A 26739-nucleotide genomic window follows, 5' to 3' on the forward strand; every position below is an offset into this window, starting at 1 on the left:
AAATGAATGACAAGGCTGTGTGTTTATTTCGTAGTGATGATATGGAGGACAGGTCTAGGATTTGTTGCTGGAAACCTTTTAGTATAGATGAAATATTTGTGGTCTTAAGTATTGAGTTACGTATGGATAATGGAAAACCACTAGATTCCAAGATAATTGGAAGAAAGATCCTCTGTTTCAAAATAGAACAGCAACAATGAGCATGAGCAGACACAAATGTGCGATCATCTTACACTCATTACATTTTGCTAAAAATCCATAAGCAGGACACCTAAAACCAGATGATTGATTATGTAAGATACAACCTATACTAAATAATTTTAACAATAGAATGTGTAGAGTTTTTTAATCCAGAAAGAGACCTATTTGTAGATGAATCGATCATTGTTTGAAGAGGAGAACATCCTTCAGACAATATACATTGAATAAAAAAAGGCATAAATACAGCATCAAAATGTACAGGCTAAATGATCCAGATGGTTTTGTAAAAAAGAGTGCTGTGTACGTGGGGATGCTTGTCAGTTTGAGAAGAAACCATATTTACTTGGACAGTTACTACTTCATTTTCAGGCTAGTGTAAACTTTATTCTATCTGAAAATGTGTTGCACTGGAACACCGAGGTTAAATAGGAGGAACAGTCTTAAAGTGGTATTATCTGCAAAACTGAGTAAAGGCAACACTATTGCTCACTATTTGGAATGCGTGATGATTGGAAAATGGAAGGATAGAGCAGATGTTGTTTACATTTTCATGGAATTATCGAACACAGTGATACAAGTTATGAATTAATGGCAGCAAACAATCTCGAAGTCACTGCCAATACAATGCAAATATTTCTGGGACTGATAGGCAGGATCAGATGCTGTCATATTATTTATGCGAATGGAAGATTGTCTGACACCTATTCTTCCACTTAATTGACAGTCTATTTACTTCCTCTTATTAATAGCCTACTTCTCAGTTTGTACATCAAAACTCGGAAAGTAAAATAATAAAGAGCTACTTTCTCCATTGTGATTTCGAAGATATGTTAGAAAGAGAATTCTTAGTAAAACACACTATGTGCTAAAGCAGAAACAAACTGAAGGGGTAAAGCAAATCATGAAGAAGAGGTGTAGAAAGTGTGTTAAACAGGGCAACTATGGTGACATGCCACATGAGTGTTCAGACTATTCAAACAATATTGGATACTGCCTAAACTGCTGTATAACAGCATTTTGTTTAGCAAAGGACATCGTCAATATTCCCAAAGAGAGCTATTTTGTTTCTACAAACAATGTCAGATTATCTTTAGTTTTTTTTTTTTCGTTTTATTAGTTTTTTAGTGTTCTCATTGCAAGTTGTTTTTCTGCTTTTCCAAAGATGTGCATTTGCTTGTTGTTTGAATTTTCTTTTCGTTGAGAATAAATCAGAGGAGCCATTGAGATTATTTTATATAATGGTCATGACAGTTACAAGCTTATCAAAGGATCCAAATGTGACTGATGCTTCTATGTGTTAACTGTCAATATTTCAGATATGGAACAAAAACTACAAAATTTTGCTTCAGTAAGATTTTGGCTCGCGGTAAATGCTCCCTTAAATGTTTCTGCCTTGTAGGTTAGTGGCTCGTATTTGATACCGCAGCGAACGTGTTAAATCTGTGTAAAGTACAGAACACAGGATGAAACTCGATATAAGAAATTGAAATGTAAAGATATAAATTAATGAAGTTGTACAGTTAAATGGGTAGAGAAAATTAATACTCTTCAATGGAAGTGTTGAATTTCGGATAGGCACACAACTACTTCAACATTGTAGCTCAGCCTGTGAAATTGTATTTTTCATCAGTGTGTGTGTGTGTGTGTGTGTGTGTGTGTGTGTGTGTGTGTGTGTGTGTGTGTGTGTGTGTGAGAGAGAGAGAGAGAGAGAGAGAGAGAGAGAGAGAGAGAGAGATGTACAAAGCTATAGTGTACCAGTTCTGTGTCCTGGTTGTAAGATATGAGATAAGGAGGTACAAACAGTTTGAGCTTGTAAACTCAATTGATGACGAAAGAACAGGAGATTGGGATCCTTCCTGCAGGAAAAATGAACTACAGATAATTGAAGTGAAGATGGATGTGCCTGTGAAGAAATTAAATGAATGTGGACTAGAATGTTGTGCTTCAAGAGGGTAAGATGGGTTTAAGACGAGAAGATATTTTTTCCTCTTACCCAGTTGCACCTGGCAACAGGACATAATTGTGAAATGATTTAGAACTTTTGAACGACGTTGTTGCAAATAACTTTTTGGCAAACAGAGGCAGTTTTATTAATTTAGTAGCTGATTTGCTTTTGATATTAGGTTCCCATAAGGTTGAATTACGTGTTAAGTTGTCCTTTGTTCATATTGAGTTTGGATAGCAATTTCTTTCACGGAAACTTGAGAGAAGGGAATGGTAATTGTGCAAGGCTCCATTTACTGAGAGCTGACAAATATTTGTAGATTTTGAAAAAGAAACCTATTTTTTGCAAATTATTTGCAATGTGTTGTAAGATTTTGAGCACAGTTGCATTGAAATTCACGGTCCCAGTTGATAATTTTTCATGTTACTGCTTTTGAAACTTATTGTTAACATTAATTTGTTTTTACCCAGACGCGGCGGTGATGACTTACGTCACGAGTTAGATCTCCGCCGACGTGACGACCGCTATCCCAGTCATGGGGAGGTAGTGCGCACATACGAACGTGGACGAGACTATCGTGGAGATTCCAGCAGGTTTGTCATAGAGACTGCATCTGTTATGCTTGTTACAGTAGTTTCACTTTTATTATGTAGGTGGTGATTAAGTATTCATCACTTTGATATTAGAATTTCTTGAAGTAATTGTCATGAACTGCAAAATTCCTATTACGTTTGGGAGTGTTGAAGTCTTTATTGTTGTGTGTCTTCTTTTATTTGAAATACAGTGTATGTCCTATGTGACATTGTTACAACCTACAGTTCACGAGCAGTTACAGATATCAGTTATTTGGCTCGAAGGCAATGCATTCTCTTTACCATTGATATGCTCTCAACACTTTTACTTACAGAGATACTGTTCTTCAAATTACACTAACAAGGAGAGGGGAGAGTGGTGTGGGTGCAGGGGTGGGATTGACTTTCTGAAACTGTGTTTGGTGATGGTGATCATGGTCCCAGGTATCACACCCTCCAGCCATTCAACCTAGTGGGTCTTTGTTGACAAGTTATAAACAAAAAAGAATTTTACAGGATACTGTAGATCAGTGCTGTCTACAACAACAACAACAAATGTGTAATGCTGTTGAAGTATTTCAATGGATCATAATTCAGATTGTTTTATTTTACTATGTACATAATTAATTTACATGTTGGCTGTAAGTTCAGAAATATATATATAAGGGGACCCACAGTTCCTCTTGTGGATATGGGTGGGGCGCACACGGGGCCCTGAGCTATTGCAGTCTCCTACCTTTTTCCAGACTGCGTTATCATCCCTGTTCCTTTCCTTCCATGTCCTTACTCCTTTCTCCCTGCCCCCTCCTTGCCCTCTTGGTGGACTTCTTTATATTGACCTGGCTATCCTCCCGGCTATGTTTTGATATGTGCTATTGTTTAGTTTGCTGTCTCCATCTCCTTTTTGGTGCTTTTGGTCCCCTTGGGGTTTGACCTCCATTTCCAATGTTTTCCGTTCATTGTGAGGCATTGGGGATGAACTCCCAACCTAATTCCCAGGGTGCAGGCTCTTCTCCCCCTCCCCTCCCTTTTCCCCTTGCACCCTGGCCCCCTTACTGCTAGGTCACTCGCACGGTAGGCAGTCCGTGTGGTGGGACAGTTAAGTACCAACCTGCCTTAACCCCCTGACAGCCAAGGGATCACACTGCTAGCATCTGAGCTGTTAACACCTCGTGTATGCCAGGGATTTGATGCTTATCACTTTGAGGCATCAGAACTCCCTGGTTGGAGTGGGTGGTACTAGGGCGGACGCCTTGCACATGAAGCGGCAAAAGCTTTAACATCCTGCCAATTCTGTGACTCTCTCTAAGAGTTATAGAAGATATGACACTCCTCCTCCTGATCCTTCGACCTTCCCTTCCCTGGCCACTCCCTGGGAAGAGGGTCAAGCTCACCGGCTTGGGTTGAAACCTTTCCTTCTGTATCTGGTTTGTACTAGGGCAGAAGGCGAAAGTTTTGCCTCGACCAAGCCTTTGTTTTCCCCAGATCAATCCCCGGCCCCCTTTCTCGTTCAATTTGAAATACCTACATCTCATAAATATGAAACTCGTCATCATTTTTTATTAATAATGCACATCACCTTACTTCTAATTACATAGTGGGCACGAAATTCCTTTTTCCATTTCAAATACAAATTCTTAATTATCGATCTTTCATGAAGCACTGTTCATAAAAGTAGTTTAAATTAAGAAAACATAACAATTCAATTTTTAAGGCAAAAATGAAAAATCGAATCCTCTTTATTCGGACTATGTCCACAGTTTTGTAAGACAGAGGTAGATAAGTATCGTAGAAACATGAAAGACAATCATTTTCACAATGTCGAGCTCATCGTACAAATCCTGCATTTTTACATTTGCTACTGTACCATTACAATATGATCCCAACAGAACTGATCTGGAGCCAAGGTGCAGGATTTGTCCTGAGAAGTAACAAAACTGTTAGGCTGCCAGACATACTGGAACTAACCCATGCAACTTTTTCACAAGTCACTGCCGAATGCTGGCGGAATATAGAACGGCTCATCATAAAAGAAGAAGTGAAAATGTTGCACCTGGTTGGCTTCGTGGAGTCTGTTGTTCATAGGCTCGTTATCCACGAAGCAGGTGACACTACCACAATTGAAATGTATTTCTCGGATACGGATAAGGAAAGAGATTACCAGACGACTTACTCTAAATAATAGCTTTAGTGGCTTCAATATTTAACTATACAGCAAAATCCTTTAATATTATCTTACGTTATACACAGCTTATGCAGAAAAATTACCCTGTGGTTAAGTCAGGAATTTTCATCATTCTAATTTGTAGTTACAATAGTACATTAGCTAAAAACAATAACATGTTGTGGTTTTCGTCTAGTCGTCTAAGGAGCGTATTGTGAGCGATTTGCAGCATATTATTAAAAATTAAATGACATTCAAAGCTGTATTGGTCCTCTGCTCGTCTTGTTTTATGTGTGAACTGCAGCTGGGCACGTCACTGCAGGCTAACTGCATCACCTGACTGGCCAGTGCTAAGTTAAATGTGCCGGTAAGGCTGTCGTCCCGTATTATCGCTAAGACGATGTGCGCGTAACGCACAGCTCAAAAGGTACCCTTATTATCGTACTTGGCAGTACTCACGACAGCTTGGCTGCAGTCCCACGTGAAACGCGCGCGCGCGCGTGTGTGTGTGTGTGTGTGTGTGTGTGTGTGTGTGTGTGTGTGTGTGTGTGTGTGTGTGTGTGTGCGTGCGCGACAAAGGTCTTGTTGACCGAAAGCTTACTTTGTAACGGTCATTTGTTGTTACCTATCTGCAACTCAGCACCTCCGCTATATGGTAAGTAGCGACTATCCTTTTCGTAACATTCTTACACTCCATCCTGGAATTTCCATTGTTTGATGTCTGGCATACAGTTAATATCACAGGGTACGTGATCAACAATGTGACTTCATTATGCAGCCATCTTTGTGTTCAATGTAGTAATGAATGTCTTTTCACCTTCTGGTGTTTTAATAGTACACACCATTGTCTCTTTGCAACTGTACTGAGTTATTTACAACAAATTTCATAAGGTGTTGAATATTCTGTGAAGCAGTCGTCAAAATGCTTAACTCCTTAAGCATATGTCTAAAACGTGATAATGGGCGAGCACCAAATAACATTCTTACAGCACATTTTCAGGCAATGGAAACTTTCTTCCTTAAAGATGAGTTCCCCTAAATATCATTCCATATGATGCTTCTTAATGTAATAATACCAGCCCAAAGAAGGCAGGTACTGCCAAGTGTGAATACTACAGAATCAGTTTAATGCATCAAGAATGAAAAATATGGACACAAATTATTTACAGAAAACTTGAAAAACTGGTAGAAGCCAACATCAGGGAAGATCACTTAGGTGTCCAGAGAAATGCAGGAACAAGGGAGGCATATTCATCCTACGCCTTCCCCTAGAAGATATGTTGAAGGGAAGGCAAACCTATGTTTATAGCTATTTGTAGATTTCGAGAAAGCTAATGATACTGTTGACTGGGCTATTCCCTTTGAAACTCTGAAGGCAGCTGGGGTAAAACACGGAGTAGACAGTTATTTACAACTTTTAGGAACTGGACACCAAAGAGAAGACACATTTGGGAAGGGAATGGGACAGAGTTGTAGCCTACCCTTGTGCTACTCTGTGACTTGAGCCTAGTGTGAAGGAAAACAAGGAGAAATTTGGAAAGATAAGTTTTTTTATTCTGTAAAAACTTAATTTCTTGGATGAGGTCAAAGAGTTGTTACAAGGGGAGATCCCCAAGTGTGGGATAGACTTTTTGAAATAGTTTATGTAATTGCATTCATTACATCTATTCCTCATTCAGCTTGAATGTCCCTCTATGTATCCCCTCTTTTGTTTACTCTTCTTTTGCATCATTTTCTCCATAATGCAACAAGACTTTGTTTTAACTGTTTGTTTGTCGATTACTATTCAAGAAAGTGCATTTTTTAACAAGAAACCCATTTTGACAACATTGCACAGTCAATATAAATATATTATTTAGTTATTTGGTTTTTAACAAATGGAGGGACATTTTCAAAAGCTAAAATACTACAATAGGTACATAACAACAATCAAATAAGGGATTTGTCAATGTCGCAAATGTTAAATACGAGGACAAACAAATACAGAAGCGTTCTTTAAACAGGCAGTTCATAGCGAGCTGGCAGAGATGTGAGCTCTCTTCAGCCCTCGATCCTCTGTAGGATGCAACGAAGTCCCACATCACAATAAGTAGCACTGCCTAGCAAGTCCACTGCATCAAGAAACCACGAGGAGGGGACTGTAAATCTTCAACCAGGTAAAAGTGCTCATGAACAACATCAAAGTGACAGATGTTTAGTGAAGTTGTTAGTTCAGTTATAACCTGTAACTTGAGCTCCGCAACACTTCATGCTGTAAGCACAGCATAAGTAACATTAAGAGCTACTAAGGTAAGGGTCAAAGATGAAATGAAAACTGGAATCAGAATCACCAGTAGAAATCCAGCCCGAAGTAACAGCAGCCCATGTACGAGAGATTTCACCCTTACCTGTACGAGAGATTTCACCCTTAAAGAAAAATAGTGGGCAGCAAGCATAGTTAACGGAACATGTAGGACAGCTGAGTAAAAATAACGAAACCACAGAACACAAATATACCCTCACAGTTTAATACCACTCAATACAAAACAGATATGGAATATAAATGATTGGGTTAATGGGCGAGGAGCACTGTATTTGTAGCATATGGACACGTTAAGAAATTGGGTCTGATGGGAGGTACGCTACGGCAGTCTGTACAGTTCTGATGACCACTGTGTCAGGATGGATAAGTGGGCAGAACATCAGCCTTGCAAGCAGGAGACATGGGGTCAGCTGGTAGATTGACTTGAGGGAGAGGACCAAACAGTGAGGTCTTTGGTCCTATCAGGTTAGGGAAGGAAGTCAAAAGAACCATCCCAGCATTTGCCTGAAGCGATTTAGGGAAATCACAGAAAATCTAAATTGTGATGGATGGAAGCTTCAGTCACAAATCAAACACTAGCCCACCAATGTACGGTTAATGATCTCCTTTCTGGCAGCTTTTTACCTCCTTTAAATGCTTCACAATCTGGCATTTATTTTACTTTTAGGCCTATCTATGACTAGTTCTAGACTGTGCCATTGTTATTCATTAAGCTGGGTGGTTAGTGGTGTACTACTATATGCACAATTTTAATTAGGTGCATATTCCGTATGTATTTTGCACTGTGTGCTTTTCATCATTAGTATTAACCTGTGAGGGTATTTGTGTTATGTGCTTCTATTATTTTTAGTCATGTTTACTACACTGCCTATGGTCACTGCCCACTATTTTTCTTTAATGGTGAACATCTCTTCTACGTGTACCATTATTATTTTGAGCTGTTTTCCTACATCCAGTTCTGATTTCCAATTTTCATTGTATCTTTTACCCTTATCCTAGTTGCACTACAGCCAATGATGTGCACTACACTTCATATGCTTGTTTATGATGGTGCAGCATACAGCACCACCTGTCAGAATGCTGAATAACCCCCTTTCGCTGTCCATCAGATTCTGAAAGGTACTAGCAGGATGTGGAGTCATGTAGACTGTATTGCCAAGGCCAGTTGCACTAGGTTTCACACTTAAGAATCCGTGGCATGAACAGCACCACCAAGGTGGGATAACAGATTATTGGTTGGGTTTATGATGGCTGTACCGTTTTCCTCGTCCCTGGCACTCTTTACATGCCCTCTACTGCTAATGCTGCCTTCTGTGAGTGGTTATTGGATGTTGATGTCCAACATAAGCAGTGGTCACAGTAATGTAACTGGACAATGTAGGTACATTCAATGGACTGGAAGTATGTGACTCCCATTATCTTTTCTCTCAAGTACTGTCAGCTTGTTCATAGTCTACCAGCTTAAGGTAAATTGTTTTACTAAAACTTGCAGATACACCTGAAAATGGGGCCGAGCCCCTGAAAACTGGTAGTGTAGACTTCAGTTAATGAAAAACTGTACAACAGTAGCAGATGTTTTAGTCATAAACATTACATGTAACAATTATTGATGTCCCACTGGCAAAAATTTATGCTATTACAGGTTGTTCATGGCAACACGATGGTTTAACTGGTGCTTCCGCCAGCGGTGAAAATTTGTACTAGATGAATCAATGTGGGGCAAGGCACACCTCTTGCCATTTCAAACAGCCACCATATAAATCATCAACTTATCATAGACAAGCTGCACTTCAACAAGTCATGATAGTATTTCCACACCTGAGCTACATCGCCACTGTGGATAAAACTACTGTTTTTAAGGATCTAGAGCAGGACTGTCCACTGTGCAGCCTCCAGGTGCCATGTTGCCTGTTATATGATCTCTTGGCACCCTTCATAAGCCAATTTGTATTCCGACTACTTCTAATATTAAATCATATTTTAGAACAAACCTGTTTCTTGCATACTCCCTGAACAAATATCAGACCTCAATTGGTAGGAACTGGAGCCATGTCGGGACAAAGGATGAAGGCACTGGCAAATTCCCACTCGCTAAATGGGGCATTATATGGCTCCAACCAGCAAGGAATGAAAGACAAAGGCAGTCACTCTGAGCACAATTTCCGGACGAGGAGCATGGGCGGATACTGAGTCGATGCAGAGGCTTGGGCAAAGAGTTGTGTGACATGCTCTGTGACAAAGTCCGGATGGGTAAGGACAACACCGTGCGCAGAAATCCCTGCAACGCCAATGGGAGGACGCCGGCCAAAAATTCGCCTGAGTTTCACCCAGACTTATGAAGAGGGGGTGTGCGGCCCTATGGCAGCCACATATCGTTTCCAGTAAATCTGTTTCTGAAATTTCATTAGGTAACGGGCCTAGGCACAGAATCATTTAAAGACCAGAAGGAGAGCAGTAGAATGGTGCCTCTTGAAGCGTTGAAGAACACGGTGGCGGTCTTTTATGGTCGCAACAATTTCCAGAGTCCATGAAGGGACCATCTTCCAACAGGGAGAACCCAAGGAAGAAGATTGATTGAAACAGCTGTGGAAAGAATGGCGGCAGTCAAAGTCTGTGTAGACTCATCAATACTATTGTGTGGTAGTACAGGGGGGGTGGTAGCAGAGGAGAAGGCACCCCAATCAGCTTTAGAAAAGGCCCACCTGGGAGGGTGATGGAGCGAGATATACTGAGGAAGGTCAGACTATCGGGTAATGATTTGCTGTCACATAAGTCATCGTGGACATCCCACTGAATGGAGGGAAGAAGGCCGGGACTGCAGCCGGAGAGGTCAGTGGCAGAGAAAGTGCCGTGTGGGAGTGCTTGTGTTTAGGAGACAGAGGTCAAGCCCTGCCAGATCAGCTTCAACTTTTCCTGCCCAGGGCAGTAGCGTGTGACTATCCCAAAGAGCATTGTGGCCATTAAAGTCACCTAGAAGCAGGAAGGGAGAAGGGAGTTGCTGAGGAAGGGTGGTTAGGGCAAGGGATGTGCGCAGTCTGTCAGATGGGAGGTAGAGATTACAGATTGTGATTGGAGTGGCAAGATGGACCCTGAGAGCAATTGCTTTCAGAGTGGTATGGAGGGGAACCCATTTACTAACAATTTCCTTGCGGACCAAGGTGCAAACACCACCAGAAACCCGCAAGGGGTCAATTTAGTTTTGACAGAAAGCGTGGAACCACGAAGGGTGGGTGAGTAAGAATTGACAAAATGAGGCTCCTGGAGAGCAATGAAGGAGCAGAGTAGGAGGAAAGAAGGGGTTGCAACTCTGGGAGGTGATGCAAATAGCCATTACAATTCCACTGGAGGATCTTCAAGCTGGAGTCCAAATGGGAAGCGAATGGACCAGAGCCGGTCCCGCCGCTGAGTCACCATCCATCGCCAATAGGGATGGGGTAAATGTCCATATAGGTGGGGTCAGACACAGTTGGTTCATTGGCTGGAGGAGGGGAAGGCGGCACCTCAGGAGGTATCAAAGGGGCCTTGCCCTTGTTCTTGTGTTTCTGCTTCTCTTGTGAAGGAAGAGAAGAAGGGCAGACTGCAGCGAGTTTGGGCACGAAATTACACCTGGCAATCTTGGAACCAACTGGCCTCGGATCGCGCGGCCTATGTGGAGCTGCAGATCGCCTTTCAGGAGGTGCCGGGAAGAGTCCCCGGGAGAGAGCTCCAGTAGCAGCAGCTGCCAAAGACGGGGAATACTTCTCCAGCTGGAGGAAGGGGGAACAGCATCCGGAGGGGTGGGTATGGGTACTGATGAGGAGGGGGAGGGGAGTGGGAGAGTGAGGGTGAGGTGGAAGGCAAATGGGGCGGGGCTGGGAAGAGGAGGGGGTAGGAGGGGGAATGGACGTAACTGTAACAAAAGTAGAAGTTTATAATCATGGGATGGAGTCGGTCGTACTTCCGACAAGCCTCGGTGTAGCTAAGTCAATTAAGGTCTTGTACTCCTGAATCCGTCATTCTTTCACATACACCGGGCATGCTGGCGAGCATGGAGGATGGTGCGCATTACAATTTACGCACACTGGCAGGGGAGCACAGGCACTCCTCCCATGGAGGAGGTGCCCACAGTCACTGCAGAGGGATCATTGGTGCTGTGGAAGACGTGTCCAAACCATAAGAATTTAAAGCAACTCGTCAGTGGTGGAATGTAAGGTTTTACGTCACACCAATACACAATCACCTTTACCTTCTCTGGGAGGGTATCTCCCCTCAAAGGACAGGATAAAGGCGCCTGTATCGGTGCAATTGTTTGTAGGGCCTCGCTGTACACGGCGGATAAATCAGACTCACCACTCGAGGTTTGCACGGAGCTCCTCGTCAGTTTGTGAAGAAGAAGATTCCGGTGGAAAATGATGCCCTGTACCGATTTCAAAGATAGATGGGGTACGACGGAGACTGGTATGTCACCGAGATGGTCACAAGCATGCAGGGCTTCAGATTGGGAGCAGAAGATGTCTTTATGGCTTCAGATTGGGCAGCAGAGGATGTCTTTATGAGCAAAGAACTGGACTGCATTTTACTCATGGATTCCACTTTGCTATACTTATCTTCAATCATCTCCACGAAAAACAAGGGCTTGGTCAAGGCAAAACTTTCGCCTTCTGTCCTAGTACAAACCAGGTACTGAGGGAAATGTTTCAACCCAAGCCAGCGAGCTTGACCCTCTTCCCAGGGAGTGGCCAGGGAGGGGAAGGCCGAAGGATCAGAAGTAGGAATAACAGCATTTGCTTTACATTCAATTACGCTACTGTCTGCACTACTTGTTCAATGTGAGTTTGTTTATGAACTGCATTATACACAAGACGCGGAAAACTTCAAAGCTGAATATCTCCGTAAATTTAACAAAAACATCGAGAACGTGTTTCTTGGCACTTTTTAACTGTGTTCCACGCAAGTTTTAACTACGGAACAGAAAGCGGCATCAGCCAATTTCATATTGCCCATTAACAGTGCGACAATCGGAACACAACACTGCAGAGACTGTGACTGTACGTGAATTTTGAAATAAAAACTACGTGGCTAAAGTGTGATTAAGAAAAACATCGGTGGCTGTTAATACATTTGAATATCTTAAAGTTTCATTTAATGTAAATTAGTAATAAGATATCTAATACATAAGTAGGACCTACTTCCAAGAGCGTAACACCTGTCTGTCTCTTTCTCTGTGTGTGTGTGTGTGTGTGTGTGTGTGTGTGTGTGTGTGTGTGTGTGTGTGAGAGAGAGAGAGAGAGAGAGAGAGAGATATCTATTTTTGAGAAAGGCCTTGTTGACGAAAACTTATTTTGTGACAATCTTTTTGTGGTGCCTATCTGCAACATAGCATCTCCGCTATCTGATGTGACGGGCATCGAAGTGAGATTTGAAAACAAACTGAAAAAAATTCTGCTTGAAAACTCCTGTTCTGTAGAAGAATATCTCTTTATGTAGTGGATAGACATTATGAAAACACACTTGTCAAACATTCGAATGTTCAGGATGGAGTAACAACAATACGGAAAGGATAGATTGCTACTCACCATGAAGAGGAGTCATTAAATCACATGCAGGGTCAATGAAAAAGAAAGCTAGAAATAATTCAGCTTTCAGTCAAAGACCTCCTCCAGGAGTAGAAAACATGCACAAGAACAAATTACACTCAGATGGCCACTGTGTGTAACCACTAAGGCCTGGGACAGTGGCTACATTTGTGTTACGTTGGTTGTTTCATTGTATGTCTCTAGTTTTGAAGCAGGAGTTTGTTTGAAAGGTGAAATATTTTCAGAATTCTTTTTTGTAATGCCTGCCTGCAACTCAGTGCCACCTCTATGCAAATGAATAGCAGCCATCTTTGCCTTCCATTTGGAAACATTGAAGACAAGCTGTAGGATCCACAGATTGTAGATTAGCATAAAACAAAAAACAGTAGGAATTTTGAAGTGAGAATATGATTTTATAGACAGCTTAACAAAACTGAAAGATAACTTCATTCCCTTATTTACACACACACACACACACACACACACACTACTGTCATGCTTTTTCCTCTCCATTTAATGGTAATTGGTAATCCATCACCAGCCTGCTTTAGTCCACCTTGGAACATATACAGTGACAGAGCAGCTGGTCCCCTTATGGTCTGTGGTCAGTTCCACCTTGTATTATTACAGCCATTGTTACGAATAATTAAAATTTCTGTCTTGGGGCATTAATAAACTGCTTTAGTTGCATTTAGTTCTTTATTTTTAGACCACTAACAGTTTCATGCCTTTGCTTCAAATTGTATTTAGTTATTTATTTTTAATCACTAACTATTTCATGGCAGTAAATGGCACATATCTTCACGTGGACATGTAACTAAAACAGTAGAGCTAAAAAGCTTGGAACTTTGTACACAACATTCATTCTCTGCCAAAACGTCAAAAATCTTAGTGAGATGAGAAAAACAATTTGTGCAACTCCTTTTCATAGGATATTCATTGATGAGCATCCTCTGCATGGCCTCTGCCCAAAAGGAAACACTTCATGGTGCAAGTATAATGGACAAAAATACACACATGCACATCCCACACCAGAAACTTGTTGTGGGAGAACGAACGCTAATTTAAAAGATCTTTCAGATTACGAACTCCTGGAAAATCGGCTGCTATAAGTGGACAAGCAATATGTTACTGACACTGAAACAGGTGCTGAGAGCATGACAAAGGAGGACAGAATAACAAAGAAAAGAAAGAACACTAAAGAAGTTGAAAATGACAGAATCATCAAGATTGAGCTGGAATGTTTTGACATGTTATTGAGAAGAAAATGAGATGTCAGTCCTCAGTTTGTTTCCCGTAATCAATGTTTTTGCATACGTGGGTATCATTATCTCACCCAACATCAAAGCTACAGAAATAAAGTTTTATATGATTGAAAATATAGTGCTTGCTTGCACAGTGAACCAGGTTATTCAACAATTATTAAATATTTTTAGCTGGAGTGTTTCAAATGTTCTCAAATTATTAGGAGAAGAAATTGACTTGCACGTAATTCAGAACATATGATATTCACTCCATATGTATTCTTCAGTTTTTAATTTTTTCACGTGGAGGTCACAGTGTACTAATTATTTCGTTTAAGTTTCATTCAAATATCTGTTAGTTTTTTAGTTACTAAATTCAGGGTGTATACAACCCGGGACAATGGAGAGATCCTTGAAAAACCTGGGAATTTTTTCATCTGGGAGAAAACTAGAAAAAAACATGGGGAATTTTTTTTTAGAATTCCGAGAATTTTTTGTTTTGTTTTAGTTTTCAGTTAAATTTTTGTAATTTTGACAGATAAGAAACAATACTGTTAACAAAGGATATTACTGTATCCCATTACTGCAGAATAATATTGCAGCAATAAAACATGAACGAGAGAAAAAAGACAATAAAACTTAGGTTGCAAAGGAAATGCGCATTATACAATAATAAAACACAGTACTCATACAAGCGTCTGCCAACAGCAAAATGTGTCAAAGGCTTTAGGGAGACTGTGCAATGCTTCATAACAAAAAATTGCTTCCGATGAGCGTGATGTCACAACTGTTTACATTATATTTGTTTGAGCAGTTGCAAGCGGGCTCATGCGCAAGTGCAGTTGAGTCGTGCATGTGTAATACCTTCTCCCCTTTCTGGCTACAGAAGTGTGGCTGTTAGCTGTATAAGCAGTAGCAGGAAGCAGCCAGATGATATCCTGAAAAATTTTACTGGCGTGTGCAAGCTGCCAGATGCAAGGGGGCAAACCAGGATATCTGCCCCAGGCGGCAAGAATTCATTTTCTTGAGGAAAAAGCTTGTTTCACGAAGCGCCTAGTATCCAGCGCATGTTGGTCTATTGATTATTCGTATGATTTTGAAACACATCGCTGTTGGTTTTTGAACATTTGTTAACATATTTTAAGTTTATTTCTGAATGGATCATAAGTTGATTTTTGAATGCGTGTATAGTGTACGTCGTGTCTCTGCCGGGGGAATCCCCATCGCATCTAGAAATAACTTTCCTGTAGACGGAAGGCGAGGGGACTATGCAAGCTGCGCGGAATGAAGTGGAACAGGTGCATGTCAATCGCTGTTTGTTTGATTGACTGGGCTTGGAAATGATCAGCGTTATTATAATTACCAGCGAAATCCATAGATTCAGACTACCAGAGTGGAAATAAACTACTAACAGGAATAACAGGTAAGTAAGATTACGTGTTATCTTCTCGGTGTATCCAAGAAAATGAAATTTCGATAGAAAATTTTTGGCAGACCACTACACTAGTAACGGCCAGTTGTACAGACCCCGGTAGCAACCACCTAAGTTCTGTTCTGTGAGTAGCATGGAAAACACATTGTATGAACACATAATAACGCCTAAGCGGAGAATAAGCGCAGGGTAACTAAGCAGTTGATTGTGGCAGGGTTTGTGAAATTAACTGGACAATATGTTTTGACACTGGCAGGAATAGCTACAGAATTAGTGATGACAAGATTGTTAGAACGAGAAAGGAGAAGAAATGGGGACATCACACAAATTATGGAAGAAAGACAATTCCAAATTTATATAAAAATTTCATCATACTACTTTCTGATCTCGTGCTCGAGAAGCTGGAGCATATGAATGAAATTTGAAACTATTTCCAACCATAGAGCTTTTAGGTTGTAGTAGGCCTAATAGGCATTTGATATTGATACTTCGTGAATTATATTCTGTCCTGTTGAAGAAAAGTGACAGCTTGTGATAAAACAGTCTGTTTATTTGATGTGTGTTACAATTGCTGCAATTTAGACAGGCCTATTTTGTTTTATCTAGCAGACAGTGACAAAATATGCGTAATCAGATTGAGAAACCACACCAGTTTTCAGTATTAGACAAAGACTTTTCGTTTTTTCATGTGGCAAAATGTTTGATGAAGTTAGAGCTAATAGATCCTTTCGCAGAAAGGAAATGACGCTGTGTAAAGCTGTAGCAAGGTTAGAGAAAAAGAAAGCTAGGACTTAGGGATTGAAGAAATGTATACTGTCTTGCTTGTCACTTGTCTTCATTGGTTTCATGTGTCCTATATTTAATTTTACGTCACAAAGAAAAGCAAGTTATTAGCTAATAGGCAAAAAAGAGTACAAATTTTCTGAAGAGTTTTTGTTCTTCAGGTTACAAATAATCCTATCCAATATTAATTGCGAGCCCCCCCCCCCCCTTCTCTCTCTCTCTCTCTCTCTCTCTCTCTCTCTCTCTCTCTCTCTCTCTCTCTCTCTCTCTCTCTCTCTACCTCAATTGCTTGAGGGAGGAAGAGGGTCGACAGAGACCACTATCTATTATTGCTGCGGTTCGGAAATATCGTAGATTCGGTGCTGATGCACAGAGCAGTCTTGAGTTATAGTGGGAAGGTGGATAGTCTTTACGTGACCCATGTCTACGTTTAGTGATTTGCTGTTTCCTCTTCGTTTATTGCACTCATGTCAAATGAAAACAAAACGGATTTCTGTGGCCGGGAGCTATCAAGTGAATTAAAATACATTCACATAATTACGAGAGGCTAAAATATGTCGTTAGTTTCAGATTTTATTTTATTTCCACCTTTCTTACAGTCAAGCATTGCAGAACAACGAAGTTATTTTTGATGGTTTGCTAAAGAAATTTGGCTTTTATTAATCTTTTCCGCTGAGGCAGTCAATTTATTCGAAACGAAGTGTTTAATTCCTCACTATTGGCTAGTTTCAACTGTTCGCTGCATTTCAAAAGTGCATCTTTTCATGTTCTAGAACATATGGCATTATGCCATAATAAATAACTAAACATGAATAATACAGCACTGGTTCTCCAAGAAAATTTACATCCGAATCTGGATATTCGAATGCGCACTGCAAGCTGAATTAATGCATTTTAGTGTGTTCCACGAAATTCTGATGCTCTTGGAGTATCCTCTATTGTCTTGTTTCTTTTATGACATAAATATCTTTTAATGTTTTACATGTACAAGCATACAGGCTTCCTGTGCCATCGTAGCTGCGCAAGCGTGGTGACGACTGTTACCTGTTGCTCTCTGGCAACTGCTGAAACAAACCTAATTCTAACAGGTCGCAGGAAAATATTGCAAATGGTTGTTTGGAAAGCGTTACTTTCAGAGTAAATTTCGTTTTATGCAAGCTGAACTGTGTGCGAGAATGTACAATGAATTTCTTAGATCGCAGAGCGTTTACCTCTCATTTAAAAATGAATTCTTTCAGGATGACCACAAGGGCAGACATTTGTCATTATTAAAAATTTTACTGTCACTTTTGTGTGTTGTAGCTTAAAGAGTAACACACTTAAAAAAGATCAGTATCATATGTGAAAGCTTTTCTTTTCTTTTAGCAACACTATTTATATTAATTTAAACCATTAACTTTTCCAATTTGTGTATACGTGCTACTGAAGAGTGATATTGCTATTGGCTGACTACATCATGTGTCCTATGCCTTGAATATCTGCTGTCATCAGCTGGCGAGATCAGGTGACATGAGCTCTATGACTGGCTATCAAAAGCATATTGCAATCTTGATTTCAATTATTTGGAAAGTAACATGCGGTATTTGGTGGAAATCCAGTGTATACTTTCATAATACAAAAATACGCAGTGTACATGTTGCTGCACATCAAAGATATTTCCTAAACGTGTCTTTTTTTCCCTCGAGTTTCATTTTATAAAGTGCGGGGAAATTCTAAGCTCGTGTATAAAGCCATAACCATTCAAAGGTTTGATAAGTTTTGCAGTTCTGAGGGAAAATATACTTTTACTTAAGATGGAAAAATTGTGTTTTCACCCGGGAGAAAGTGTGTTTTGAACTGGGAAATCCGGGAGTTTTTTTTTTTTATTTATTTTTTTCCGTGTCTGCATATATACCCTGTGTAGATGGTGATGTATTCACAGTGGATTGAATGTCAACACAATGTCACTTAGTACCAAACTGTGAAAGTGAGCTTGTGAAGTAGAATGTGGTATTAGAGTTTCAGAACTAGTAGTGTTGAGATTTATTAATTGCCAAAGCAAATTTCATAATGGATGCTGTTGATAAAGTTTACATGGTACACTTCCAAGAAGTAAAACAATAGGAAAAGCCTTGTCCAAACTTAACGCGCGCGCGCGCGTGTGCGCGTGTGTGTGCGCGCGTGTGCGCGTGTGTGTGCGTGTGCGTGTGCGTGTGTGTGTGTGTGTGTGTGTGTGTGTGTAAACACATCTAAGTTTAGAATAGAAATTAATAGATAGAGGCATTCCATTGTTCATATCGTTTTTTTCTTACCAAAAATACATGGAAGAACTGTTTTTTCCTTCAGTAGAACTGACTCATTCAATGTTAAAAAATGTTACTTAATGAAGATTGCTATGTTCCTGTTTATGCACAATGTTGGTCTTTTCTCTGCCAGGTATTTTAAAACGTAAATCTTTTCCGCTTTCAGATAGCTTGCCCCACTTATGAAAGAACACTACACAATGCATCATGAAAACATAGCAAAATAATAAAATAAAGACTAAAAAAATGCAACAGCAGAAAATGCACTGCAGCAATCTGAGTAAGCGTGGTGAAAATATGTTAATTTTCGATGTTAGCTGAAGACAACCCCCCGCCACCCTCCCCTCCCACCAGCGACATTAATGCCAAGCTTCCTTCCTGATATGTCGATGCTAATGTCCAAAACCATTTGTTCCATTTTTTGACAGTCCGTGCGAATGCTGCCATTTGAAATGCATTGTGAAATGTCTTGAAATTCCATTCAATTTCAGCAAGTGTTATTGAGCTCCCACTTTCGGAAGCCGTTTTTTCCTCAGGTATCACCTCTTCTGTCTACAGAGCCTTTTTGCCATTACCTCAAGAATTTCAACTATCTGTGACATCTACTGTCCTTCAGCCCTTTAACCACCACACCCTCCCCCTCCTATACCTTCAGATAGATTGACTAAATTTTTGGAGTTGGTCTAACACCAGAAAAGCGATTTATTGTAGATATAACATACAGAAATACCAAGTTTCAGACAGAATGCTCTTGTGTGCTGACCCTTCATTTGACTCATTCACTTGATAGTTCATTGTAGAATGCTCTTCATAACTTTGCAGAACCTTCTGGATCAGGCACAGAAACAAAAATACTGAATAATATTGCAAATACTGCAAATTTAACTACAGTCACAACAAATCTCAGAGTATAAATTTCAATTCTGTTTCTTCAGGTTTTGTTAAGATTTAATTTACTTTCTGTCCTCTCAGCATTATCAAACACTTCAGAGTCTCGATGAACAGTTCGTGAAATGTGTCGCACATCAGCTTGATTCAAGTCTCCATACCTTATCTTCTTCTGTCAAACCTTTTTTTGTTCAACAAAATGTATTTTTATCTCAAATGTTGTTAGTTGTAACTGATTTGCTTGAACTTTCTTACAGTATCTCACATAATTACCTGTACAAGAATTGATTTCCCATGTACAGTCTGCCATCATTATGCAGAAGGTGACAATTCTGTCCAAGCTGTTATGTATTTATTATTTTCTTGATTGTCATAAATTATGTTCCCTTACTCAATTTTGCTTCAGCTGTAGTTTGTTTTTTAATATTATTTCCACCCAAATCTGTTGATCACGCACACACAGTAACTTACTTAAATAATCTTGCCACTGATGGTCCGTCTGTAACTGGCAAGGAGGTGTGTGTGTGTGTGTGTGTGTGTGTGTGTGTGTGTGTGTGTGTCTGTGTGTGTTCACACCTGTTGCCCTCACTATAAGAGTACTTGATTCACCAATTGATATGATGGTGTGCACAGCTGACCGATGTAGCCAGCATTTGTATTCCTTCCTCCCCCTTATATATATATATTAAAAATAAAGATTCCAAGACTTACCAAGCGGGAAAGCGCCGGCAGACAGGCACATGAACAAAACACACAAACACACACACAGAATTACAAGCTTTCGCAACTGGCAGTTGCTTCGTCAGGAAGGAAGGAAGGAGAGGGAAAAATGAAAGGGTGTGGGTTTTAAGGGAGAGGGTAAGGAGTCATTCCAATCCCGGGAGCGGAAAGACTTCCCTTAGGGGGAAAAAAAAAAAAAGGGCCTTTTTTTTTTTTTTCCCCTAAGGGAAGTCTTTCCGCTCCCGGGATTGGAATGACTCCTTACCCTCTCCCTTAAAACCCACACCCTTTCATTTTTCCCTCTCCTTCCTTCCTTCCTGACGAAGCAACTGCCAGTTGCGAAAGCTTGTAATTCTGTGTGTGTGTTTGTGTGTTTTGTTCATGTGCCTGTCTGCCGGCGCTTTCCCGCTTGGTAAGTCTTGGAATCTTTATTTTTAATATATATATATATATATATATAAACTTCCACAGGGGGAAAATATATTAAAAACAAAGATTCCAAGCGGGAAAGCGCCGGCAGACAGGCACATGAACAAAACACACAAACACACACACAGAATTACGAGCTTTCGCAACTGGCAGTTGCTTCGTCAGGAAAGAGGGAAGGAGAGGGAAAAATGAAAGGATGTGGGTTTTAAGGGAGAGGGTAAGGAGTCATTCCAATCCCGGGAGTGGAAAGACTTCCCTTAGGGGAAAAAAAAAGGACAGGTGTACACTCGCGCGCACGCACACACACACACACACACACACACACACACACACACACACACACACACACACACACACACACACACACAAGCAGACAAGAGTCACTCTTTGCCTTTAAATATGTCTGCTTGTGTCTGTGTATGTGCAGATGGATGTGTGTGTGTGTGTGTGTGTGTGTGTGTGTGTGTGTGTGTGTGTGTGTGTGTGTGTGTACACCTGTCCTTTTTTTTCCCCTAAGGGAAGTCTTTCCGCTCCCGGGATTGGAATGACTCCTTACCCTCTCCCTTAAAACCCACATCCTTTCATTTTTCCCCTCTCCTTCCCTCTTTCCTGACGAAGCAACTGCCAGTTGCGAAAGCTCGTAATTCTGTGTGTGTGTTTTGTTCATGTGCCTGTCTGCCGGCGCTTTCCCGCTTGGTATATATATATATAAGCTAGCTGTTACCTCCAGACCACAACCATGTCACTGTATTGCGATACGGGACTGATGACCATAGCTGTTAAGTCCCATAGTGCTCAGAGCCATTTTTGTATTGCGATAGAATGTGGTACTACTATATTATTTACATAATTTCCAGTTTATTTAATTTGTGTTATTTTTAATTCTGTTGTATTTGTATTTAGTGGATTGTTAGTCCTTTTGTTAACATTGTCATTGGGGAAAAGAGCTTTGTGCCTAATAGGGGATGTTACTCTCTGCTCAGTTCCTGTCACAGATGTCAGGTTGACTAAATTTTTGGAGATGGACTAACACCATTTTTATACTTAATCATATGAAACGTTCAGAAAATGCGAGTTAAGAATAATATGTTACCTTGTAAGCTTTTGTGCAAATAGAAGTACTGTCAGTTGATCTTTAAGACACCTGATGTCTCTAGGTATTTCAGTCACGTTACTTAGTTGTTGTCATTATTATTCTGCTGGTAAATACACAATTACTATAACAGTAGGGACCATGACCGTGGGGAGCTAAGTCACTCACGTCACCATCGCCGTGGAAGCAGAGATCGCAGTGATGAACGTATGGATCGTATGGAACGTATGGAACGCATGGAACGTATGGAACGTCGGCCGATGATGCCTCAGCCTTCTCCACCTGGTAGCAGTGAGCGACGAAGAGGTGAGTTGTCATATTTAAACAAATGTATTGGAAATATATAAAGTGGAGCCCCTCTTTTACGTGTTTCAGCTTAGTTTAAAAAGTAATGTAAATTTTGGGAAAATGTAGATGGTAGGACATTTTTTCTAAGCCTGTATATTATAAAACATCAGTGCAATTGTATTCGTAAGGACCGTTAATTTGAAATACTTTGTCTTACATAAGTTTTACATTTCATGAACACATTGCTAGTTCTTATCCACCAAAAAGTCCAGAATTATAGTTTGTTCCAATTTCTTGAGGTGAATTTTCTTCTAGGTTTGAAATATATTCCAAAGTTTTGATGTCTGCATCAGAAATTTAGAAGTCCAAAAGTGATTAGTAGGCTTGATATATATATAAAACAAAGATTCCAAGACCTACCAAGCGGGAAAGCGCCGGCAGACAGGCACATGAACAAAACACACAAACACACACACAGAACTACTAGCCCTCGCAACCGACGGTTGCCTCTTCAGGAAGGAGAGGGAAAACACACACACACACACACACCAAACTGTACACAAGAAGTATGTATAACTTCAAATCATAAAATTTGCTACATCATCTGCTAAGAAAAAATATGGGATAGCAGTTCACAATGAGTGATGATGCTTAATTACATAAGATCGTTGCTCTAATGAGGGAATTATGTTTCATAAATGTTCATGATTACCTGTATGCATATATGCTGCAGCATAATGAATCTGTATACAAAGTATAGAGCCAGATATGAAGTTAAAATTTAGCTTTGCTGTCAAATCCCAGTATAACCAATGCTTCAGAAAGATAGATGTATTCTGAAACAATTATCAACCACTTAAGAAATCGTTATGAGTCTATAGCGATTTCTGAAATGGTGGCTAGGATGTGACCCGTAGTAATTTCTGAAGTGGTGGCTAGGATGTGACCCAATAGCACCATTTAAATAGCTGTGAGTGAAATGAGCATCAGGAATAGTTAACATAATATTAACTTCCATACAATTTTGATAATTCTTTCATAACTGTACGACGTACACTGCCTGATAACATCTGCCTGCAAATTGCTTATTGCACTTTCCATAGTGAAATTCCATGTGGTCCATACATTTTTTGCAAAAGGTGCTCCGTTCGCTACAATTTAAATCTAGTTCATGTACTGTGCAGAAGGATACTGTACCTCTTGTTTATCAGTGCCAACTTTGTTTATTTAGACTAACACTGAAGTTTCATCCCAATCCAGAACAATACTACATAAAAATAGTGTTATTGACAGTGTTAGGAAACAAAGACTTAGCAGTATGCATACTTCGTTTTTTTAACGACTTCTACCCCAAGAACGGTACCCGTGTAATGTTTGTAAACATTGGTTGAAAGCCAAAACTTCGCTACAGTCATTTTATGTCAATGATACTTCTGTCGGTAAAACATTGCACTTGACAGTTCGCATCATGTCAAGTTAGATGAACTATACTGCAATAGTGATGTTGCAACAGCAGCCTCTATACACACAGCAGACGATACAGATTTCCGTTCCTCCCCATAAATGTAAGCTACTGAGCAATAACAATTCCTCTTTGAGTTGCTACCACAGTCGCAGCAAATAAACTACAATGTAATACTGTAGATATAAGTATAACAAAGTACTTGCTTTTGATAATGGAGCAAAGAAATACAGGAAATAAGCATTTGATGACCAATTATCTAGAAAACAGTTTGATACATAGTTTACAAAATAAAGAGTAACAGACGTAGTAACTTCTCGCACTAGATTTTATTATGACAGTGACGCAATAAATAACCAATATTCGTAGCTTTTTACTCACCAATTTACGGTGACAGTGGCGCAATTCCATCCAGCTTCCCCAATCGTCACTGATGGAATTTACACCAAAACTATCTTCATCATTGTCATCATCTAGACAGATCATTAGCTGTACATGGTCACTAATGATACCTTCCATTGTCTGTGTTGCTTGAGTAAGTTTTTCAATGTGCTCAACCTTTTTTCTCTAAGAGGCTGCATTCACAGTCACAAGAGCTTCACACAACAGCCACCTCTGTTATTGTAAAGGGCCTATTATTGTTCCTTATATATGTCTCCACATCACTCCATACTAGCTCTATTTGTTTCAAATTGCGGTGGTATGGTGACAGCCATATTACAGTATGATGCTTCTCCTTGGCAATTTTGCCTACTACATAAGTAAGCGTCATAGGCTTATTTTCTTTAACAAGTGATATAACAAAAGCTTCGTCATTCTCATATCTGCAGCAATATTTTGTGCCTGTAACCATTGCACCATAACCTCTTTGGAGTCGTTTGTTGTCGGAGCTTTGTTCCATATCACTGAATGATATGGAGCATTGCCCAGTGCAATTGTTGTAGAGGCAGAAAACTATCTTAATACGTTTCTGAACCACTTAAGAAATCGTGTGTGTTCCATATTTTCATGGTAATCATATGTCTTTTTTGACCGAAAAACAAGAAGTGCATCAGGAACTAAACCAGTGGAAGAACCTTCGTGAACCACAATTAATCTTGCTCCTCTTCCTGTTGGCTATTGGCAGATACTGTTTGGAGTGTCATCCGTCAAGCATTTACTGACAGGTTCCATGGCATTAACCACCGTTTCGTCTAGCCATATTATGGAATGAATGTCCTTGTCCACAATTTTGTTCAAGAATATGGATGGAGCACATTATAGTATGTGCCATTTCTAAGAGAAATTTCCATCGATCTACTGCTTTGTAATGGAAACCCATACTTCTCGGCACAATTTTCAGTGAAATTTTCCTGTCCCTGGAAAGTTCACGTTTTTTTAAGACACTAGCAACTTTGCCATGGTAGGAAACTTTTTCCTGCTGTAGTAAGCTTAATTATGCCTCCGAATAGTGTCACTCTGGAAAGAATCTGTTGGTGATGGGGTGAGGCTGCTGTTTCCAGAAGTCACTAAAGATAAATTATCTCATCCAGACACCTCGGAATCATTATAGCTCAAGTCTACATCTCTCAACTTTTAGCAGTAACACTCCCTTACTTATTACTGTTCTTGCAGTAAGTCTGGTTTTTTTTTGTGTGTTTGTTCCACTACTTTATTAGCAGGAACTGAGGGCTCTCCATGAATACTTATATATTCCTTCTCCTCCTCACAAAACTCAAGATCTCTACATAAGAACTCCAGTGTCTAGCTGTTTAGTGGCACACCTTGATGCAACGGATTGTTACCAGGCGAATGAGCTCTTTTCCATGACATTTTTCATGTATCAGAATTTTCTGAAGCACAGAACAATGCAAGCACACAGTAGAAACCAACCACAAAGCGCATTGTTTACATACACACAAAATGAAGCCGGCAATGCGGGAGCTTTTACATCACAACTGAAAGTGATTACTGCACTGGGATTGGTTTGTGTCTCAAGCCTGGTGCCTCGCACTTCTTATTCTTCACTTTTCAAATTGTTGTGCTGCCAACCTGAAGCGCATATATCAAGTGCAAATTTTCACTAGCCTTGGTATATACCATTTTTTTTTCTTTTTCTCCTTGAATGTTGTTTCTTTAAGCATAATTGGCACAAACGTATAATTATGATAAAGCAAAAGCAGGGGTGAAGTAACGTTGTGAACATAGAAAATTTGAAAGGCTCTGGAAAAAGGTGTTGCAGATAGTGAGGGAACTTTAATTTCAAGGTTGACAGTATGTATTACTTTACAAAGGCTATAGTTTTTTCGTCGTACAAGAGAAAATTGCTCTTGTTATGTTATTGCTTTCTTATTATGCTGTCTGTTTATTGTGCCCAAGTAATGAATGTGGATTGCTTTGAGCAGGAACAATGATTGAAGATTATGATCGTGGTAGACGTGGAGAGATGCGCCGAAGCCCTAGTCCATTGCCTCCACCACCTCATGGAAGTCGCCATGAGCACCATTTACCTCCACCGGAGCGTTTTCATGCTGAACATCCCCCACCACCAGAACGCTTTCACCCTATGAAGCCATGGGAAATTGATCCAGAGTATGTTCCTAAAGGCCGCTCTTACTTTGAAGTGAGTGTTTTCTGGTATTATTTCACTGATTACCATGCTATTTGAAGAGCTTCCAAATTGGTAAATGTAAAATTATGTGATTGTAATTGTGTATGTCATTATTATAAACTCCAAAGCAAGTTGCTGTGGTTTGAAAATGTTTTCATATGAGTTAACCTGCATATGAATCTTGTTCTCATTAGTTTTTGTAGTTGTTCTTCCATTTTACGTGACACTATTGATACTATTTTGTAAATGCCACACACAGTTCAGTAATAGAAACATTAGCCTGGAGAGTAAAAGTGTTTCACACACATTTCACTCTTGCAAGTATGGAAAACAAAATAAATAATTAAATTTCCATTTATTTATCAACATCATTTCTATACCAGGCTTGCAGTAAGTTACTTTTGCTAGAATCACTCCATGTTTCATATGTTTTGAAGCTCCTAATTTTTTAGTAGTGATTTTAGTTCTTTGTTTTCCCTGTATACTATCTATTATTTTATATTTCTTACTAGGTTTTCCAGAATGCTATAACTTCTGTTCTTGAAAATATTGACAGAATGGAGTTCATTCATTTTTCTTTATGAATGTAATTTGAACTAGTGACAAGATTATAGAAAGAATAGATGGCTACTCACCATAAAGAGGAAACACTGAGTTGTAAAACAGGCACAACAAAAGGACTGGTAAATGTTTTGTGTTTTTGGTCTCAGGGCCTTTTCTAAAGTAGAAAATACACACATTCACACAAGCAGTATACACACACACACCCATGACCACTATCTCAGGGAT

At 39.9% G+C, this 26739-nt stretch overlaps 1 protein-coding gene across 16 annotated transcripts in view; it reads left to right on the top strand.

The window, feature by feature from the left end:
• Nucleotides 1-26739, top strand: part of LOC126335281 (serine/arginine repetitive matrix protein 1-like) — a 135249-nt gene that overhangs the window by 100464 nt on the left and 8046 nt on the right. For 12 of the 16 annotated variants that reach the window (XM_049998349.1, XM_049998362.1, XM_049998356.1 and 9 more), the window contains 3 exons: nucleotides 2617-2739; nucleotides 21744-21916; nucleotides 25745-25962. In XM_049998349.1, coding sequence (XP_049854306.1) covers nucleotides 2617-2739; nucleotides 21744-21916; nucleotides 25745-25962 — 514 coding nt within the window. The remainder of the gene's footprint in view (nucleotides 1-2616; nucleotides 2740-21743; nucleotides 21917-25744; nucleotides 25963-26739) is intronic. The other 4 variants (XM_049998357.1, XM_049998351.1, XM_049998361.1 and 1 more) reach the window with 1 other exon arrangement.

The sequence above is a fragment of the Schistocerca gregaria genome, chromosome 2 (genome assembly GCF_023897955.1).
Source record: "Schistocerca gregaria isolate iqSchGreg1 chromosome 2, iqSchGreg1.2, whole genome shotgun sequence".
Taxonomy (NCBI): Eukaryota; Metazoa; Arthropoda; class Insecta; order Orthoptera; family Acrididae; genus Schistocerca; species Schistocerca gregaria.